The 22,222-nt window shown below is 43.9% G+C and overlaps 1 protein-coding gene across 2 annotated transcripts in view; it reads left to right on the forward strand.

The window, feature by feature from the left end:
- Positions 1 to 3,161: 3,161 nt before the first annotated feature.
- The window catches only part of NPR3 (natriuretic peptide receptor 3), a 44,102-nt gene continuing 25,041 nt past the window's right edge, over positions 3,162 to 22,222 (forward strand). The window contains exons 1-3 of one of the 2 annotated variants that reach the window (XM_015848381.3): positions 3,162 to 4,192; positions 10,111 to 10,233; positions 14,963 to 15,129. In XM_015848381.3, coding sequence (XP_015703867.1) covers positions 3,481 to 4,192; positions 10,111 to 10,233; positions 14,963 to 15,129 — 1,002 coding nt within the window. In that variant the 5' untranslated portion in view covers positions 3,162 to 3,480. The remainder of the gene's footprint in view (positions 4,193 to 10,110; positions 10,234 to 14,962; positions 15,130 to 22,222) is intronic. The other variant, XM_015848382.3, reaches the window with a different exon arrangement.

A 22,222-nucleotide genomic window follows, 5' to 3' on the forward strand; every position in this document is an offset into this window, starting at 1 on the left:
TCCAGAGCATCTTTTAGTACCAGTGGGAAAAGAAAGGTAGGTATAGCAGTGTGTGACCATGGCAGATCCTCAGACCTTGACTTCAGCACTGGAAGGGAAGATAGGCAGAGTGGTGAAGGGATGACCCAGAAATCACCCTAGATCTTTGATACATCAGGTTTGCCCTCCTGAATTCTGTTCTCTGCAGTACTGAGAAGCTCCACCTGCCCGTCTATCCTTACTTTGAGCCATGAAGTGGAAGCTGTTAACATAGCAACAGTAACTAGTTCTGCGAAGTCTGGTTACTATATCTTAGCCTGTTTTCCCTGTGCAATCCTGTCATTTAGTTGTTCTCATATCTACAAGGATGTTTGTTTCAATTAAAAGATAGAAGCACGACTCCTTTTTATTTCTTAGTATCAGATCTGCTTATCTCAATTTTTCGTGCTACAATATTTTTACCTAAAGGTGGTCTGCATTTTTACATAGCCATACAAAAGCGAGACCGTAAAATGCAAGAAGAGACACACAGATTCTACACGCAGCAATTAGAAATCCTTTATGGCTGTTCCAGATTCCTTGAAATAATGAGGATAGATTTTTAGAGGAAAACAAACAAACAAACAGAACATAAAGAATTAGAAAGTCTGAATGGCACGATATACTTGCAGTATGGACTATTCTAAAATATTTCATCCTTTCTGCCTCTAGGGGGGACTATGTTTTCAGCGAACCTGTCCGTGAAGAATTTTCTTAATCTCTAGCAGGCAGCTCAGACTGTTGCTAATGCAAGCTGGAGTGAGTCAAGTGATTCTTGATCTGTGTATGAACTACTTCTGTGGGGAAAATAGCCCATGTCTGTAATGACCTTAGGGCCTAAAGGGCCAGTCTGAAGCCTCTGCTCTTAGTGCAGTCCATGGGCATCCTGCCTGCTACTGATTCACAACTGCAGGATTTGTTCCTATTAAAAAAGCATTCATGTAGCTGAAAAAAAAAATGTCGGTGGAGAAATGCTGGATTTATAGCGATGGAAAATACTGGAAGTGAATGACTGATGAGGTGGATTAAGCGTCATTTTGAATTGGGATTAACAAGTAAATTCTCATCCATAAATGTCTGGCTCAGAAAAATAAATAAATCACCAGGATTCATCTTCATAAATTGCTTAAGGTGAAGGGAAACAACTGAAACATTTGTGACACTTTGGGCCTGCAGAAACATTGTGATTAAGGCTGAATGCAATTGCTCAGGCAAGGACCACATACTGTGGGCCACATCTTTTCCAAAAGCATCAAAACCAATTTACACTACTACCGCTAAATAGCACTGGCTCAATGCCTTTCTCCCCCCGCCCCTCCGGCTGGCCGTGCTTCTCCCTCTTATTCATTCCCAGCAGTGCTTTACCTCACAAGGAGTAGCCAGAGTGAAGGATGGCAACCATGTGATTTATGGGCTTACTATCTCCTCCATCATGTTTACACAGCTTACACTCAAAGAGGACAGCTAGGAGAGTATGGAGCTCACACGTAAAATGAAAAAGATATTCTGCTGGGGGAAAGGGGAATCAAAAGAGATCCTCCCAGATTTCAGTGCTGTAAACACATCTGTAGGTTCAGCATAAAGCAGTGACTACAAAGGTCAGCATTTCAAAATGTGTCTTAAGAAAATGTTTTTGCAAGCTTTGTGGTGTAGATGGCTGGCATGTTGTATACTGTAACATTCAGCCTAATCTCCAGTGTGTCATATAGAGTCATCTACAACAAAAAAATGCCTGACATAACTTACAGTACAGGAACACACAAAACGAGCCTCACCAGGGTGGATGTTTATATAAATTTCAAGAACACTCTGATGTCCAATTCAGTAATCAAATAAAACTACATTTGAGGCACATTTCTCAGAAAAGCTACACATCTTTGTGAGATTTTTTCATTTCACTGAGCTCTGTCAGATAAATACACCTAAATAATAATAATAATAATAATAAATTTCTGATGATTATTTCTGCATGTTACATTATCTGTCTTCTTTTTATTACACTTCCCAGCTGTAGCTGCACACTTACAGCTTTCTTTTCTTTGTAATCAAGGAACCTTCAAAGTGAGGCAGTGGTCACCCCTGGAGCCCCCCTTTCCCATTCATGGACTACACAGTGAAGGCAGCAACAGCTGCGGGTTCACACACTGCCCTGAAAACAATCTCCATGATGAACTAAACAAATCCTTCCTGTAAAGTGAGGAGCAGTTCACTCACCTTTCTAACGCAAACCTGGCACTCTCTGAGTAACCATAAAACATCAAACCACGCAGTCCTGCTCTGGGTTTGAGGATGAGTACATAGGAAAACCCACAGAAAGACATCCTTCAGGATTCTGTTGTTGAAAAGCATCAGGTGTCCAAAAGCCTCCCTCACAAAACATAATGCACGTTTCACACTGACACCATTCCTTATTCCAGAACAGTAGTGTCCATTTTAAATGGACTGTAACAAAGCATTAAGTATAGCAGCTTTACGAGTAGCAAAGAGAGGTGCACAGGGCTGCATTTAACATGCCTTGATCAGGCACTGCTGTATTGTTCAGTTTTAAAAGCAGGTTTTCCTTCGCCTCCCCCTGTCCCCCCAAAGAAAATAATCTCAGAGCAACACTTGTCTCCTCCTCATTAGGGAAATTTCAACTCTATGCGGCAAGAAAGGGACAGAAGGGACAGGGAACAGGAAGGGACAGAAAACCACTCCTGAGTACCCCAGCGGCACAGGGGTCCCAGAAAGACTCCAGCGGATTACGGGGGCGGCACCCTGTGGGGCTTTGCTGACACGAGCATCTTTCGGGGCGAGGAGATGCGAGCCCTGCGCAGCCCACCCCGCTTTGCTGCGCTGCCTGCACCACCCAGTGCCGGCGCTGCCCTCCTGCCCTCTCCTCACATCCCCCAGCACCGAACCCTGCCCCACTCCCACCCTGCGGGGGGCTCAAACCCCCGCACAAGCGAAAAGTGCTACGGAATCCATTATTCCCCATCCCCGGCCGCCCGTGCAGACACCTCGGCCATCCCCCCATGTCGCTGGGCTCTCAGCCCCACGCTGCAGCTCCCCGCGGCCCGGCCCGGCCCGTGGGCGAGGTGTGGAGCGCGGGGGGGCCGCCGGAGGGCGGGGGCGGGCGGGAGCGGCGGGGCCGGCTCCTCCCTGCGCACAAACCCGGCGGAGCGGCGCCGGGCGTGCGGAGAAGCCGCCGCCGCTCCCGCGTTACTTAAGCGGGGAGGGAGCGTGCCGGCAGCCCCGCGGGGGGGGCGGGAGGGGGGAACCGAAGGAGAACGGCAAACCCCAAAGCATTCCGAGCTAAGAGCCGAGATGCGCCGTCCGTAACCCGCAGAGCTAGGGCAGGTTGTTCGTTTGGCCAAACACCTGAGCAATAAAGCACGACCGAACAATTGAGAGCGGGAGGGCGGGCGGACGGGGCAGCGCAAAGTTTGCCGGAGTTGGGGTCTGCCGGGGGGGGCGGGCGCGATGCCGCCCTGGCTGCTCGGTAGCCTCTGCTGCGTGCTGGCGGCGCGGGCGGCGCTGGGCGGCGACCCCGCGGGCGCGGAGGCGGCGGAGGAGGAGGAGGAGAAGCTGATCCGGGTGCTGGTGCTGCTGCCGCAGGACGACGCCTACCTCTTCTCGCTGGGGCGGGTGCGGCCGGCCATCGAGTACGCGGTGCGGAGCCTGCGGGAGAGCGGCGCCGGCCTGCCGCCCGGCTACGCCTTCCAGCTCACCTACGAGGACTCGGCGTGCGGCAACCGCGCCCTCTTCAGCCTGGTGGACATGGTGGCCCTGCAGCGCCGCCGGCCCGACCTGCTGCTGGGGCCCGTCTGCGAGTACGCGGCGGCGCCGGTGGCGCGGCTGGCGGCTCACTGGGACGTGCCCATGCTGTCGGCGGGGGCGCTGGCCGCCGGCTTCGGGGCCAAGGGCGGCGAGTACTCGCACCTCACCCGCGTGGCCCCCGCCTACGCCAAGATGGGCGAGATGCTGCTCGCCCTGTTCCGCCACCACCAGTGGAGCCGCGCCACGCTGCTCTACAGCGACAGCAACCCCGAGCGCAGCTGCTACTTCGCCATGGAAGGCGTCCATGTGGTCTTCCAGGATGAAGCCTTCCACATGGCCGTGCACAGCTTCGACGAGACCAGCCGCCACCTCGACATCGATGATGTCGTTCGTGCCCTGCAGGCTGGCGAGAGGGGTGAGTGGAGGGGTGCGGTGTAGCGGGCATGGCGGTGGTGGGGTGGTGGTTGGGCTGGATGATCTAGGAGGTCTTTAACAGTAGAGGCTCTGTGATGGAGCAGTGGGGCTGCCCAGAGCCTCGCTGGTGCGTTTAGTGGGGAGCAGAGCTGGAGGTGCGATGCTTGGAAGTGAAAGTTGGGTAGGGATGTCCTCTGGGATAGGTGAACCACGCACCCATGTGGGAGAAGTACCGCATGAGCATCCCTGGGCCACACATCCACCAACTCCCGTCAGACCGGGACTGCCCTGAACAAAGCCTTCCTGCATCAGGAAGCACGGGCTGCCCTTGGGATTGCACTGGGATGGTGTTGTGGCACAGGAAGGAATTGTCTTTCTGCCGGAGGTCTGTGCTCATCTACAGCCAAAACTGCCCCCATCTGCTCACAGATGCAGAGCAATGAATCTGTTGCCTGTTCTCAGGTTATTTCTTTAAGCCATCTCTGTGCAAATTGAAAGGCTGAGCAAAGGTAGCTTTTTCTTCACCCTGCTGTGTCCTGCCATGGGGATCCTTTTCCTTCTCCTGTTAGAAACCCCATGTAGTAGTTCTTAAACAGAAAATATGTTTTGTGTTTTTGGTCATATTGGCACATATTAGCACATGTGAGTGGTCAACCCATGAGAGTGTGCATTACATTGCCACCAGCTGTTACCAAAGCACATGCTGATAAACTGTAGAGTCACAGAATGGCCTGGGTTGAAAAGGACCTCAACGATTGTCCAGTTGCAACCCCATACTGTGTGCAGGGTTGCCAGCCACCAGACCAGGCTGCCCAGAGCCACATCCAGCCTGGCCTTGAATGCCTGCAGGGATGGGGCATCCACAGCCTCCTTGGACAACCTGTTCCAGTGAGTCGCCACTCTCTGAGTTAAAAACTTCCACCTGATATCCAACCTAAACCTCCCCTGTCGTAGTTTAAAACCTTTCCCCCTTGTCTTACAGCTATCCACCCTTGTAAACAGCAGTTCTCCCTCCTGTTTATAAATGGCTTGTAAAGCACGCAGGAAAGTCACCCATGGGCTGGCAGAGCTGGCTTGGCATCATGAGGTGGTGAAACTGTGAAGTACTTCAGGATGTACAAGTTTGTAGTTAAATGTACTTTAAGGTGTGATTGTATCAAGCAGTGTGTGGATACATGGCTCATCTAAATGGACCAGCCATAAATTTCCACCGTAAGCTATTGCTAAAAGAAAAGAGGTGTCATTCAGAACTGCTGGATCAGGCTAAAGAAAGTCTTTGGCTGTTTTTCTAGTGGAATAGATGTAAAAAATACTTTGTGGTACAGTTACATCCCCGTTTGCTTAATATTTAATAAGTATAGAAACTGAGCAGGTAAAGATGATGCTGTGTCTGGCTCAGCTTTTGTTACCATGCTGCAGGGCTTTGACTTAGCAGCCTGGTGTTGGTGGTGTGGTTACACTGCTGTGAAGTCTTCCATGCACTCCAGATGCTGTACAGGAGGACATAGCTGAGGTCTAGGAATATGTGGAGATTTAACTCTTCTTAGTAGAATTGCTGGAGCAGATGCTTAATATTGAGCTGTCCTAGGAACTGCGTTCAGGGAAATATGCGGAATGCAGGTAAAGAAATGTGTGAGTGCTCAAGGAAACAGCTATATGTGAAAAGGTGCCTTTTTTCTTTTAATCTTGGGTGTATGTTTGGCTTTCTTAGCATAGCTGTGTGACAATGGCAGAAGACAAGTGTTTGTTCTTAGCCAGAGGGAGCTTAGGATGTCTGAATGAGCTATGGGAGCATGGCTGATGGGCTAAGGGTAAACCCACTGTTTGAACCATACTTACACTCGAGGAAAACAGAAACTTAGTTTCAGCTCAGACTTAAATGCTTTGCTGAACTGAGACTTCTGATCCAGCCTTATTCTGTAATGTACAAAAGGCTGAATAAATGCAGCCCTCTGTGCTCCTTCTCTACATCTCTGTGCTGTGCTGGGGGACTGGAGTTCTTCCCTCCATCTCCAACTTGTTTTCTGGTCCATGCTGTTACTGAGAGATGCAGCAAGTGAGGCCTTTCTGCCTCTGCTTGTACATTCCTATCTTTAAATACTGACTATGCAGTTTGCCTTACATCTTCCTCTGGGTCTGAGGGGGTGGTCCTGCTGCTTACCACATTTTCCAGGCTGTCATGACACTTTAAAAGTTGTGTATCTTATGACAGATACGCCATGTGCCTTGGCTTACTGGGTTAGGTCTTCCTTTCTTCTTGGGACTCTTAGGAAGTCATCCCGGGTCCGGTGGATGATGTGACACTGTCCAAAGCATGTCATTTCTGTTTAGATTTTAAGGGCATCACTATCACACATATTGTGATTCTATCCTGTGCTCTTACCCAGCATTTTCTGCCTTCTTGGAGATCACTGCTGTGGTGATTGTAACTTGAGTGATGGGGCTTTTCTGAACAGTTTTTAAGCCTGTTCAGGATATGCGCACCCAGGCCCTCCCAGGGTTGAGAAAGAAGTCATCCCATCAGCTGGCCTGCGGAGACCCAGGCCCTTCTCCTTACCTGTAGGGCAGAGGCTGGCCCCATGGGTTAGATTGCAGCAGTCTGGGGGCTGGTGTTGGATTCCTGGGAGCCCACAGGCACACTTGGGCACCAACTTATCTTGGTCAGCCCATGCTCTGCAGCCACTTTGAAAGATCTGGAGATGCAAGAAAATCATAATGAAAAATACAATTATAAAAGTTAACTACTTGTCTTTATTGAATGAACAATTAAAGCTGTCTTGTAGCTTGGTCAAGAACCCAGTACTGTGCTTAGATATGTTCTAGATAAAGCCATAGTCTAGGTAAGTGCTTGGCAAAGAGAGCACTCCTTTAACGGGAATTAATCTAAGTATTTGCAGGTTTAGTCAATAAATACAGAATACTAGTATTAGAATTACTATGGTATGCATGTACCAGTGTGCACGTGCATATTTGTGTGTGTATTACTGTAAGGTACAGATGTAGATTAAATAAGAGCAATTTACATTTTTGCAAGATTGTAAGATGTGCCCATAGTTTATTTGCCTCCAAATCTTGAAATATGTGCTCTTTGCTCTCCTGCTGGGTTAAAAACTATATCCAAATTGTTAATATCACTTCCTTTACATTCCTTTAGAGGTTTACAAAATATGACTTAACATATTTTAAAGTAGTCTTTCCCCCCCTCCCCTGCTCTTTTTTTGTTATTCCGCTTGCTCAAAATCTTTCACTGGTGATCTGGAAATCTCTTTGATTCCATCTGCGGGTTACAGTTCTATGATAGACATTAATTACACGGGCAGAGTCAAGGGAGATTTGGGAGAGCAGCAAGGAAACATAACAAAAGGAGATCTCTCACCTATCCTGAAATTAGGAACAGTGAGACAAATTTGTTCCTGATGTTCATCTGGAAAAGATTTGTTCCAAATTTCATTGCAAGAAATTCTTTCTTCTTCTACTTCATGCTATTATAGCTCACAATACTCATGAAATATGCCTTTTTCTGCTGCTTTGGAAATTGTTACATTGCTCGGCTGTGGTGGTCAGTAGGACAGAACTTTGCATGGTAATCCTGACATGTGAGGATATACCAGATGTGATCCACCCCAGTGGTGCTTCTGAAACTTTGTGCTTGTGATGACATCCAACCAGAGAGGCAATGGGAGAAGAGTCACTGTCTGAGTAAAAAGGCCAAATAGGCCAAATCTTAATTTCTTACAATAGCAAACACTTACTTATAACCAGAAAAGTTGAATAAGATTCTGAATCATATTTATTATGGGAGTGAAAATATTTGCATTCATTATTGCAGTCTTTGAGCCCTGCTGTGCCTGACAGAATTCTTGGAAACATGCATGTAGTCATCCCAGCATCTTACAACCTTAATATAGGATGTAGCCACAAAGCATGCAATGACAGAATGCTTTGCAACAGTCTCTTGTCGCTAGCTTCATATTGATAGTCCTATAGATGCATACAAAAGTTTATGGTATGAAGTGCGCCATACAAAAGATGTTTTTCTCCCTGTTGCTGAGTTCCTGCTTTCTACCTGCAGGGGGGTGGGGTGGCAAGCAGCACAGTTTCCCCCAGCCAGATTGGGAAAACAACTTTTCAGTCATCACTGTTACTCTAAAGAGAAAAACACATTAAAGATATAGAATCATAGAATTCTTAGAGTTGGAAGGGACCTTTAAAGGTCATCTAGTTCACCTCCCTTGCAATGATCAGGAACATGCACAACTTAGTCAGGTTGCCCAGGTTCTTATCCAGCCTCACCTTGAAAGTCTCCAGGAACAGCGCCTCCATCACATCTGTTGGCCATCCAGTGCCTTACCACCCTCACTCTTTTTCCTCATATCCAAGCTCAATCTACCTTCTTTAAGTTGAAGCCATTTCCCTTTGTTCTATCACCACAGACCCTCCTAAAGAGTCTGTCCCCTTCCTTTCTGTAGCTCCCTTTTAGATGCTGAAAGGCTGCTATCAGGTTTTCTCAGAGCCTTCCCTTCTCCAGGCTGAACAGCCCCAGCTTTTTAAGTTTATCCTCATAGGAGAAGTTTTCCATTCCATGGATCATTTTTGTGTTGGAGTTGCACTTTTTGATGCAGTCCAGGATACTTTTGGCTTTCTGGGCTGCAAGAGCACATTGCTGGCTGTTGTCCAGCTTCCTATCCAAAAGTACTCCCAGGTCTTTTTTGGCCAAAATCCTTTCATCCTCCAGCTTGTATTGGTAGTGGGGGTTACCTTGACCCAGGTGCAAGATCTTGCTCTTGGATTTGTTGAACTTCATGAAGTTCACCTGCGCATACTGCTCAGCCTGTCTAGGGATGTCTGGATGTCATCCTGTCCCTCTGGTGTGTTGGCTGCACCCCACAGCTTGATGTCATCAGCAAACTTGCTGAGGATGTGCTTGGTCCCACTGTCAGGATCACTTACGAAGATATTAAAGAGAGTCAGTCTCAGCACTGGTCTCTGGGGGATACCACTCATTACTGATCTCCATCCAGACATTGAGCCGTTGACCCCCGCTCTCTGGACTTGATCTCACAGCAAGTTCCTTGGCCACTGAACAGTCCTCCCACCAAATCCATGTATTTCCAATTTGGAGAGAAGAATATTTTGGGGGACTGCATTAAAGACCTCACTGAAGTCCAGATAGATAACATCAGGGCTCAATGACATCAGTGGCTCAAACATGACTTTGTGGAGGTATCTAGGACAGACCAGCCCACTGGAGTGGAGACTGCTGGACAGTGCTGTGCTGGATGGACATCAGATTTCTGCTTTGACTTCCCAAGTCCCTGCTACAAAATCTTACAGGATGAGACATTGTGGACTTTGCTTGCACGCTCAGATTCTAGGCTTGGTTGCCTGAAGGTCATTTTTACTGTTGATGATCAATGATCATCACAAAGCAACAAATTCTAGAGCAGTTACCTAAATGTCAGATAGCATGAGTGTAGGTAAAAATCTACACCAAAGATTTCAAAAGAATTGAAATGGTAGTGCCATTGTATCTTATTACTTAATCTTCAGATTGTCTTATGTACACTTTGAAGTAATAACTAAGATTTATGGTTGCAATTAACTCTACAAATGTATATAATAGAAGAAATTTGAAGGCAGAATTTTTCCTGAGCTGCAGGAGTAAGAAAATTAGGTAACGTGTGGATCTACTTAATTATTTTCAGAGGAGATGTGAGTAAAATTTCACTCTATGTTTGATGCCCATCTTCTGTCAGCAGTTTAGGTAATTAGCTTTGTTAGTTCTTTATGTTGTCATATTTGTTGCAACACTGAGAGGACAGCTCAGGTCACTGTCTCTGGCAGCATTCATGCTAAAGAATCTGTTCCATAAAGTTCTTGAACTCTTTCTTATCTGTGTTTTCTGTTTTCTTCCACCAGTTGTAATCATGTGTGCCAGCGGTGACACAATCAGGAACATCATGTTGGCTGCTCATCGGCAAGGAATGACCAATGGGGACTATGCTTTCTTCAATATTGAACTCTTCAACAGCTCATCATATGGTAATGTTTTTCCTGCCCGAGTATATTACAAAGTCTTTTGTAAGCCTGGTAATACTTTTAGGTTTGTTAGTGTTAAAACATGCTGCACTGAATGCACCACCATTTCTCCATGTTTTTGCAGTTACTTTCTGTTTAGGCTATAACATTGCAGAAATTGCAACTGAATGGATTACAGGATATTGAAGAATGGTTTTAAATTAAAAGAAAGTAGATTTAGGTAAAACATGAGGAAGAAATTATTTACCTAGAGGGCCAGAAGGCCCTGGTATGGCTGCCCAGAGAAGCTGTAAATGCCCCATCTCTGAAGAAGTGAACATGGCTGGGTTGGATGAGGCTTTGGGTAGCCTAGTGTAGTGAAAGGTGTCCTTGCCCTCAAGAGGGATTCAGAACTAAAAGGTCATTAAGGTACTTTCAAAACCCAAGCCTTTCTGTGATTCTAGGAAATGCACTACAGGCATTATTGAGTGGAGGCATGAGGGCTGGCAGTGAGAATGTGCAACTGCAGGTCCAGGGTCTCCAGAAGTCACTTATATGCTAGGATTTCCATACATCCTGTTTACTTTTGATCACAAACTGTGTGTGCAAAACCATCCAGCCCTGTTGTGTTGAATAGAAGGCACTGGTAAACAAGAGCACAGGCTGTCTAAATGTGCTAGGTTTGGATAGATAAGAGCAATTTAGTTCATTTCAAATAAACGTGACAAGATGTGTCAAGTTAAATCAGCTGAAAAATTAAATATATTTGCTTTTTTAAATACATACCTCTTCAGTTACATCTGTTGTTATGGCAGTGCATGGTAGAGACTAAACCTAATCTCAGCTGCCTTAGTTAAATGGAAGGCAGTACTGGCACAATGTGTTTACTGGCAGTTATATAAAATGTCATATGGCTGAGCGAATTTTCTGTCCGGGAACCTGATTTTGTTGAAGTGTCAAAGTGGCTTTTGAACCAAGCAGCTTCTTTTGCAGGTGCAGAGAAAATATTTTTCCTCCTGCAGCCTGCCCTAGCTAATTCAGTGCAATAACAGATTCATTTCGAATTGAAAACCAGGTGGGAGTTGTAAAAGAAGGAAAACTTGTTTTCTTTCAATCCTTGAAAAGCTGATAAAGAAGAAAAAAAGACATTCACAAAAAGATGAGGTATTTTGTTTAATGAATCAGTTAATTGCAAGTTAAATTCTCTTACATAGACTTCATTATCCATCTATCACCCCTGAGATTATTTAAAGAAACGAACAGTGCTGCTTGTTGAAAAGCTTTATAATGAACATGTGTTACTGCTTAAATTCGGAGTTGTAGATATTTAAAGAAGCAAAGATAACACTACATGTGTCCTCTAAGTTGGCTAAGGAAGTGCCAAGTTCTACCAGCCAATAAGGAAATTACTTCAGTAACTAAAAGATAAATTGGCAGACCAAGATCAAAGCCAATGATTCAAGTCATGGTGGTCTGTTTGGTCTGGTTCTGACTGAAATTGAGAGTGACTTCACCCCTTGTGTCGTAAGTGAACCATTTGTCACTGCAGCTTCAATCAGGACCAGTCTACAAAGGTGAAGGTTTACTCATGTCAATAGTCACAAAACTGGCTTTCTGTAGACTGTGGGAGCTTTGCAGACTTGATTTCACTTCTGCCTAGAGACCATTGATCTTATAACCCTTCTGGCTGCTGCTAGTGCTTCTTACTGCTATGCTGCTGCTACATTTCATCTCAGAGAGTAAAATTTAATTAGAATTGATTCATCTGGCCCCAAGTACAAGTCTCCATGTGAGCTGGGCTCCCTTTAGAGTCACAGGAAAAAGTTAGGCACCCCTGGGTGGTGATTCACCTCATCCTGAAGTGTCTGAAATGACCTGGATGAGTTGCTCCTTAACACTGGTGATTTTGTTACCTTGGATGAAGCAAGCAGAGTGACTGGCTGGGTTGTAGAGGCCCTCTTGGAGCAGGAGCTTCTTGTGTAAGAGCAGCAGCTGCAGGAGGTATGCTGCTGCATTTTGTAATGTGTTTTGCATTTCAGGATGGTGTTGACTAGGAAGGAATGTTGCAAAAGCCCCTAACAGGGATGTGCCCATTTGTCTTGGAGGTCTCAGCATCCTCCTCCTTTGCATTACAGTTAGTTCAGTCTACTTATTGCTTTTCCAAGGGATAAATTACAAATATCTGCCTCCTGTCTGTGCTATCAGAAATTCCCTGGTGCTTCTATGGAATAATTCTTTTAATCATTTTTTTCTGTTTCTTTGTGAATTTTTCCAATGAGGAGCAAAATAACTGTTGGAAACTGACTTGAGGTGGTCATTGCAAACTGGAAGCAAATGTGGTAGGGAAGTGTAGAGACATTTTCTGTGAATTCCTTGTTCCCAATGGCAGGAGGTGCTGGAATTTTAAGAAACACATGATTTAAGAGTGGATGTGACAGACGGCTGGCATTTTCTCTTTCAGCTCAGATGACTGTGTTGCAGTTTGGTGTTGCCCTCTGTTCTGAATATTTTTAATTTTTCATAAGAGCAGACGCATTTAATGCCAAGACTGCAATAATTGCAGATAAGTACTGTGGCAACACTACATCCCACAAAACAATCCATGAAGGAATTTAAATATGGAAATTATTTTAGGAACTCTGTTATGCAAGTATAACTTCTTGTTCCCAGTGTCAGTATTTTTAAAAATAAATATGTATGATGCCCAAGACAGAAATTTATTCACATTCCAACAGTGCTGTCATTTTTTTAATGTGAACCCACTCTTCTTAGTAGTCTGCCTTAGCAAACCCCTCCATGTTACAATCTCTGTCATACTTTTCACGTGCTGCATCTCCGAAATGCAGGTACCCAACTGGGACAGAGGTTTTTCAGCTTTAAGACTCCAGCAAGGTTTGTGTCCCTTTCTGTATCTTCCCATTTATTTCTTTTCCAAAGGCAGTAAAAAGGACTCGGTACTGGCAAGGAAGGAAGCAGTGCTGCCACTCAGGGCAAAATCATGCTACAGGATTTTAGCTGCTGTCCAGTGTTTCCTTGCAGCCGTACAAATGGAGTCTTGATACACATAATTTTGACCCTAAACCAAGTCAAATTTCTTGAGTTTCTTCAAAAGAGAATGAAAGAGCTGCAAAAAATAGCTGGTGGGGGAAAAGAAATTACTACTCCTGACCAGTTCTTGCTGATGCTGAGCTGTGATAAGGCTTTCCTGGGGTGAAAGAGAGGCAAAAGAGCTTTCATTTAATGAGAGTATTTTTCAGGGCAAAGCTGGGCTTGATCTCCCTTCCCAGTGCTGTGTAATGGGATCTGCCTTTGATTCAAAATCACCACAAGGAAAGAGATTTTCTCCTCAGAGGTGCAAGTCCTTCAGTGGTTTCTCCACGCTCTTTGAGGAAGCAGAGAAATTTTTCCATTGCCGTTATTGCTTGTTGGTTTTGTGTTTGTTTGTTTTTGTTTAATAAAACCAAATCCCAGAAGCAGAACCTGGGATACTGGGGGAAGAACACAAGCTCAGTATTCACCTGCTTTAAGAGCACCTGATGGCTCCTGTACATGAATTTGCTCTCCCACAGGTGCTCCTTGCAGTCAGTAGTGCCATGTAGACATCTCTGAGGGTTTGACACCTGCACTCTGTTGTCACTATGCCATTAGCATCTTACTTTAAAAAATAAATAAGTAAAAAGTTATTTATATATTTAAGCATGAAGTTCCTCAAGTATTTACCTGTTTTGGTTCAGACAGCATCATGGTCCTCTAACCAAGCAGAGGAGCCACATTCACTTATCTCTAGGTCGTGTGTGCTTCCTGGTCACCTTTGGGTGCTTATTATTGGTCTTCATCATTGTTCATTCAGCTGTGACAGGGAGTTTCTCACTGTTCTAAAAATAAAAAGATTGTCTAGCTTTTAATTATTTCTAAGTGTTTAAAGGCACAGTGCTTAGGGCTATCACTGTTCTCTCTTTTATTCATTTTTTTTTTAATGCAAAATAGCACAGAATCTGACCCAGGGCAACCTTTTCACTGTGAAGCTTTAGATTGGGGTTTCAGGACCTCTCAGCATCAGTGCTTATTAGACAGAAGGATTTTTCTGCTATATAGCAGCTAGTCAACTGTCCTGCTTTTAAAATTCTGATTACTGTTATTCTGAGTTAAATCTGTGACTAAAAAGAGGCAAACACGGCACAGGCTCAGAATCCTGATTGTTTGTATTTCTTTTCCATTAAGAAAAATGATTCACTGGCAGCTGCTGCAACATGGTTTTCTCCTTGACCACAGTAGGAGAGCTGTCAGAGAAGCAGATACAGCATCTGCCTCCCATTGAGGGTGTTGATCATACTATTTGACTTCACTGGAGCCTTTCTGACTGCCCAGGACTGAATAGTGTTGCCATTGAGGTGACATGAAATAAAAGCTTTGTGGTGAAGTCCACCCTCACTTGTTGTAACTTAAATTTCTGTGTTCGAGATCTGGCTTGTTCTTTGCTCTGAGATGTATTCTCATCATATTTAGACTTCAGCCCACCTTTTAAAAATAAGCAAGTACAGCATAGTCATAAAGCTGTCTTTTCATTTGCAAATTTACTTCCCATCAGCCATTCCTCACTGTCTGATTTCCATCTACTGGGGGAGGTTCAGTTTTGCCTCATACTCTACCATCTGCCTAGCATTTGGGAACAGGAACATTGGGATGGAAAAAGGAAGGTGGTCCTGTAGTAGAACCTAGTTTGGAGCTGAAAATATCCTTGTTTTTCATTTAGGAAATGGCTCTTGGAGGAGAGGAGACAAGCATGATCTTGAAGCAAAGAAGGCATACTCATACCTCCAAACAATCACACTGCTGAGGACTGTGAAGCCTGAGTTTGAGAAGTTTTCCCTAGAAGTGAAAAGTTCTGTTCAGAAGCAAGGTCTGCATGAGGATGACTATGTAAGTACTTGGCAACAGACTTCAGGTATTAGCATCTCTTTCAAATAACACTCACTCTTAAAACAAAAGTAGCAGTGAGCCCTCCTCAGAAAAGAAACACCTGTGTTCAGTTCTAAGAAGCTGGCTGTTGCCTACATAATATATTTTTTTCTCTTTCTTCCCTGAGGATAAAGCAAGCAGCAGCTGGAGTAAATGTGTTTTGGTCTGCATGCCATTGTCTATGGCCACTTCTGTGCTCATCCTAAATGTTTCCTTAACAGTTTACCTTCCATGTGTTGGAGAATAAACTTTCTAAATATGTTAAGAAAGAGGTGATGCTTGAAGATAGTTTGATCAGTCTTCAGCTGCAGGAAGAGAGGGCTGTAAAATGAGCAGTTCATTGGGAATTATGGCTGTCAGGGAAAAAGCTTGAATCTGTTACAGTTAAGGGCGTGAGACAAATCTTTTTTTGCTATTATACATGCCTACAAAGAGAGGAATAATGAACCCATGAAGTCAGGCAAAGTTTTCGTAGAGTCATATTTTGACTTTGTAAACTAAAGCAGTAGATTATGCTGTTTTTTAAGCAAATTCAAATGTTGCTGGGACTATGAAATTAATATTCTGCAGAAAGGCTGAATTTGCTTGAAAGCTGTCATCTTGGCTGAAAGAAACAAGAGAGAGACATCCAGAGCATTCCTAAGGGAAGACTTGAGGGAATTTATGCTCTAAATTAAAGAAAGCAACACAAAACTCTCATTTGCTATCTTCCACATAGATACCTACCTCAGCTCTTTAAGAATTGTGTCTCTCTTCCCTATGGTGGTATCATCTTCTAGTTCAGAGCACAAGTGTGGATTTACTTTATTGAAATCACATCAGTAGTTTATATTATAAAAATGGAGCTTTCACAGTGTAGGAAAGTAATCTTTTGTTAGCATTCTTTGCCTCACATTACTAGAGAAATCCCATCTGGCAAGTTCAAGGTGCTACACACTGAAGAACCTACTTAATGTGTTTTGAACAATGCATAACAATGCATGGAATTCATGTGTGCAGTTCCTCCCTTTTCCCTCTATGTGCCTTTTTGCAGATGTCACCTAGCAAGGCTTGTGTCTTAAAAACTACCATTTGTTCTTGATTGTTGTTGGTGAGAAATGCAAATTTTAGTATTAAAGATCCAGTCACCCTTGAAGAGTCTCAGTCATAATGTTTTCTGGCATTTCTATTGCAAGCAGTGTGACATTTTCCCAGATGAAAGGTTTAAACTTCTGAGAACTCAGGATGCTGTCTGCCCAGCTTGTGGGTGACAGGCCATGTTAGGGAAGACAATTCAGATCAGGAAGCCTTGCTGTTCTGTAGGATGGGAGCCCAATGCAAACCTCAAGCCTGTTCAGCATAGGTGCTGAGTTAAGGCTGCTGGACAGATAGAAGTTGTGATGTGGTCACACAGAAATGCATCCATTGTACCCCCCACCGCCAACGGGGAGAGATTTTGCAAGCTGGCTGTTGGTCAGACTCCTTCAACATTTTTGTACTTGCTGCTGGAAGTCCTTCTTCCTCAGGCTGTGGTTGCTTATATAATCAGATTTCTTTATTAGCCATGCTCCTGGCAAGCCCAGGGCAGCTGCAGGGCTGGGGTGCCTGGCTCCCCTCTGCCTCAGCATCAACCTGCCTAGTTCAGAAGGATGCTTCATCATTTATCCTCTTCCTACTGAGGTTTCAGAGCCTTTCACCTTGTTCCTACCGCTTCTGTGCCCAGAAATATCAGCCTTTGCCAAGCAGTGGCTCAGGGCTCCCACTGCTGATGTTTCTGCTTGTCTGCCCACTTTGCCACTTGGCTTTATGAACACTTCCCAGAGGGGAAGGGAGAACAGAGGGAGGACTCGTGATTTGTCTACACACACTGCAGTTTCTTCTTGACTGAAATGGCAATTCTTTATTTGCAGGAAACTCCTGGTGGAGGCTGTAGGGATTTTGGGCTCCCACCTCAGAGCTACCAATCTTGACTGTGAGGAAAACAAGTTAGGAAAAGCAGGGCAGAATGTCCTGGTATTGGGTGCTTAACATGTGTGCAACAAACTCTCCCAGACCTGCTCTTTCATAGCTTTCCAACATAGTGAGGAAATACAACCTAAAGGCACTAGACTTGGGTTGAATATAACAAAAACACTATGAACATGTTACATACACATGTGAATTTTTATAAGATTTGTGGTGCAAAAGCACTTATGGTGGATTTAGTCTTTTTCCCTGTTTTGACAGTGAGAAAGAGATGGTTCATATTCCCTTAACTGATTGTCTTGCTGCCATGTTGAGAAGGAAACCATTTCAAGGAGAAATAAAAAAAAAACAACCTAAACTGAGGGTCAGTTCCTTCCTCTCTGAAAGATATGTGTGTAGTGGACAGACACCTCATTAACAGTACTTCTTTTGGCAACACAGGAGGAAAGTGGCAATGTTAACCTCAAAGCCTGCTGACCAGGGCTGTTTTCTCCAAGGGAAGCTCTCTGGGGAGAGGTCATTCAGCTGAGTGGGCTGGGAGGTGACAGGAACATATTTTCTCTGCTGGATTCTGCTCCTCAAAACAAAACCTGTGGGGAAAGATGATCCGTGGTACAGTCTATCTCAAGTCCTATCAGCGGTTGTTGAAATACAATCCTCATCCTTTTCTGCAAGCTGCGTCCCGAGAGGACAAATTCAGAGAAATTTGGATTTGAAGCGTTTAGTGTTTCTGCTTCTCTGTTGTGTGGATTTTTGCAGTGTTATGGGAAAAGTGGGCCCTGGATCTATGGCCTAAATTATCTCATAGTGACTCTAACACACAAAAAAAAAGTAGTTAGCGCTGCCATTTTGTCCTGGCCTTTTGCCAACACTAATCCTAAAGGCATTATTATCTAGTAAAAAACAGTATCATAAAAATGGAAAATAACCAGATGACAGAAGGAAAGATAAGGAAGACAGAAAGGGCAGAGTCCTAAAACAGCAGCTGTCAAACTGCTGGACTGGAGAACACATGTGGCCTTTTAGAGGATTGTCAGGTCAAAGAGTGTTGGTCATCCTCATCTCCAGCTGTGAAATCACACAGAAATAAGAGTGGAAAAAAATCGGGGAATATGTTCTGGGTACATCTTTTCCACGTCAGAAATTGCTGTTGTTTTTGCAGGGCTGTTGCACTGTGATGGTGGGGAAAGTAAAAGAATCCGCATCTTTTGGGTGAGCCGAAGGGTGTGAAAAAGGCAGTTTCTGTCAGAGAATCTCTGTTGAGTAGGAAGAAGTTTCCTCAAACACTTTTTAACAAAGCAGCAGTGAAATTTAAGGGATATGAAGAGGTTCTGAGAAGTTATCTTAGAATTATCTGTATAGGCAGTAGCTGTAGAGGATAGAGGATAGCGTTCTCTGTTCTCTGCACTCTCCTGTTGCATGATTTCAAGAAGCACCACGTTTTTGGTAGAAAACCTGATCATTTTATTTACTGCTTACTTAGAGGCTGCTTTCTATAAAAAATATACCAAAAGTGGGATGTGTTCCAAAAATATGTTCAGATACAGAGTTCAGGCATAGAGACAATACAATTGCTTTATTGTTGTTATAGCATTTTAATCACTTATAGCATTTTAATCACTTCTAATGTCAATTTATTACCAAGATATTGACAGCAACATGGGCTTTCTGGAGCAATTGAGACCCTTGGTTTAACAGCAAACTATGGGACTAGCTCTGCTTGCAGACCTGTAGCCTAGATTGGGCAGCAATGGGAATTGCGTGCTTTTACTTGACAGAAGAATTTGGAACTGTCTTTGAATTGGTGTGTGCATAACTCCCAACAGATATTCTAGTTAAAAATGTTTGTGAATAAATAGTGTTCAGTGAAAGTATACGCATAAGCCATTTTTATTAAATAATGATGAACACATAATGAATTGGCAGTACAGAGCAGTTTGGATGTTCTTAATGCATCTTCTGTTCTTGACTCAGGCCTAGGATTCAATAAGCGCTTTTTTTAAATCTAACCCAGTATTCTGAGCTGGGATGATTTTACAGCCTGGGATATTTGCTCTTCTGAGGTTACAGACCACCCATGGCTTGTTTTTTCTTCTCATTTAAAAGCTGAAAGTGCAACTAATTAAATATTTCTGCCGTGTTAACTACATGACAGTATTGTTTGCTGGGTGAATGTGTGGGGTTTATCCTACCCACAGACCTTTTTGCAACGCTGAAAATGGACTGCAGGAGGAGGGAACTGCTGCCCAATTTGCGTGTAAATCTTGCTGAAAGAATGAGCACAGAGTCAGAGCTACATAGATTAATTAGATCAGCGAGATGCTGCTACCTTTTAGAAAGGGCAAGTCTGTTATTTTTTGGTTTTAGCCTTCTGAAATGAGAAATGATCAGCGTCAGAACTGTTCAAGCTCCAACAGTTAACTACAAAAGCTACGTGGGAGGTAGCTGTGCTCATAAAGTTTATCATCCCATCCACAACATCCGCGCCAGACTCTTCCCTGTGTGTATTCCTTACGTCAGCCTTTTAATTAGGATTGTATACCAGCTAAGATAAGCGCTGGGAGAAGCAAGCAATTCAGTCCTGTCACTGAGAGAGACGGTAAAAGTGTAACGCATTCAGCAGTGTATGTCCCACTTGTGTTTTTCAGACATAACCAGGCAAGATTAACGGCAGGGAAGGCTTTTGTGTCTCTTCTGACTGCACCAGAATGGGGGAGAGTTTGGGGGAGATTTTTTAAAACTCTGCCAGGGAATAATTTGTTCAAATGAATAGGTCTATTCAGCTGCTGAAGTGCTTTGCTAATTGTGTTCAACAGAATAAAAGCAAACCACAAGCTGCTTTCAGCAGCCAGAAAAAAAAATGGGTTCACATGCCAGCTTATTAACGAGATGATTTCTATTTGTAAAACATATTTAGGATTTCTGAGACCAGCTTCTCACCCTTTGAAATTAATGGCACTTTTTTCAATTTCCATAAGAGCAGTGTTGATCTCTGCACCGTTAATTTGCAGATGTTTGGGTTTGGGTTTGGGTTTTTCTGCTGAAGTTAATTGTTTCTCAATAATATGAAAGATTTCTGTCTTCCACACTGGAGTCTTAGGGAAAACTACAGTGCAACAGTACATTATTTGCAGTTAACAGATGTCATAAAAGACAGGAAAAGAAAGAAATTATTCTTCTCTTCCAGTGGGTTTCTGTTTAGATTCTTCTAGTCTGTCTAAGCATATTTTTGAAACTGTCCAAACTATGAATGAGATAAAATAAAACTGTAGGTATATCTGAAAATAGAAACATCTGAACTCTTGGGGAATGTAGAAGTTTAGAACTGATTCTTCGTATATATGTTGTATATTTTCCATAGCCCCATGTTTCCACTTTGGTTTCACAGACATTCACATTCCACTTTACTAAACAGACACACAGACATTTATGGGCAAGGCACTGTTCCTTTGAAGAACCTGTTAGAAATACACCTTATTCTCCACTAATAAAGTGTGAAAAATATGTCTCCCAGCAAAACTGTTTTTGTTTATAAGGTGTCTGCATGCTATTTGCATTGCTAATGATCCAAAAGCTGGTAAGTCCCATTAAAATCTTATTACATTTATGGGAATTTTGCTGCTGATTTTAAGTAGTCCACAAGTTTGCCTCTGTTTGAATGAACTCAGGAAAAAAACTCTGCCTCTTGCTTTGTGCAAGATGACATTTGAGAAATGACAGACTTTTGTTAATTGTGTAAATTACTAAGTAGGTAAATAAGTAAATTGTGAAAGTAACACTGGGTTGAAGGCTTCTTTTTGAACTGTTAAAAAAAAAAAAAAAAAGGAAATAAAAGAAAAAAAATCAAAACCAACAACAAACTCATGTAAGCCATGCATAAGGTTTGTGCCATGTTGGGATGCTGTTGGTAGCAAGATGCAGTACAAAAGTAGTGTCCTGGGTGGGAAGATGCCTGCTGTGTTCTGACTGGAGACACCTGCATGGCTCACCTCAAGCTACAGAAAAATATACAGGGCAAAGACTGCAGTATTTTGTTTTCTTTAGGGATGTTAAAAAAGGGGCGATTCTTCAGCACCCAAATTGTGTATCCCTGCTTTATGAGCTGCAGGGCAAAAGAGCTGCTGCCTTCCCAGGGGCAGATCCCACACTGAGTTTGTTCAGTAAAGCTTTCCTGTTCTGATTTGGGCTATTGATACAACAAAATCCATCCTTAAGAATAGAAGGGATGTGACATTCAAGTGACAGTCTTCCAGGAAATTTTACGAAGGTGGAAATGAGTAATGCCACATCTGTGAGCTCTTGCTATGCTGACACACTCTCTGCCAAGTGCTGGAAGATCACACTACCTGAAGGTAGCACTAAGACAGACCCTATCCTCCAAGGTCATACATCTTTTAACTGTAGAGGGGGACATAGCAGCCCCCATGAGTGCTATCACCTCATGGAGAGAAGTGTTAAGGAGCCAGCTGAACGCGTTTTGTCAGGTATTCATTATCCAAAGGGGAAAAAAAAACCCAAAAATAAGTCATGTACTTTTCAAATATTTGGAATGGAAACAATTAATAGCTACCTTGGGGGTTTGCATTAGTTCCGTGCCATTGAGGTTTACAAGTCAGTATGCCCAGTTACTTTGGTATTTAATGGTAAATTATTCATTTCTCCCCCAGCACCTGAGTTTGGGTCCAGGACACGCATGCCCCAGGGTGCCCTGCAGAGGGGTGGCTGGTGCCAGGCAGGGGAAGGTCGGAGTTCAGGCTTCTGCCAAGGAAGGATGCAATCATGGATTTCTTTCATGCCAGCAAAGTAGTTGCAGCCCTGGGGCTTTTAGATGAAAGGAGAAAGGGATTTGAAAGAAATGGCTGCCTGTGATTTTTTTCTAAAACCCGCTGTCTGTGTGCTGCGAGGAGTTTGTTACCTGCCTGGGTGAGAGCAATGGGTCATGTCTGACTGTCCTTCCAGAGGACGAGGTCAAGGGTGAGCCACTGTGCTGAAGCTGATGAACCCTATTTTTGTGTACCTGTTCCTCACCCAGTACTGAATAAGGAGCTTAAATGTCTAATCCTGCCTGAGGGTCCTTTTGAGCTAAGTACTGCTTTTGCCTGTGCCTAAA

Source organism: Coturnix japonica, chromosome Z, assembly GCF_054131305.1.
Source record: "Coturnix japonica strain WE chromosome Z, WE-NBRP24, whole genome shotgun sequence".
NCBI lineage: Eukaryota > Metazoa > Chordata > Aves > Galliformes > Phasianidae > Coturnix > Coturnix japonica.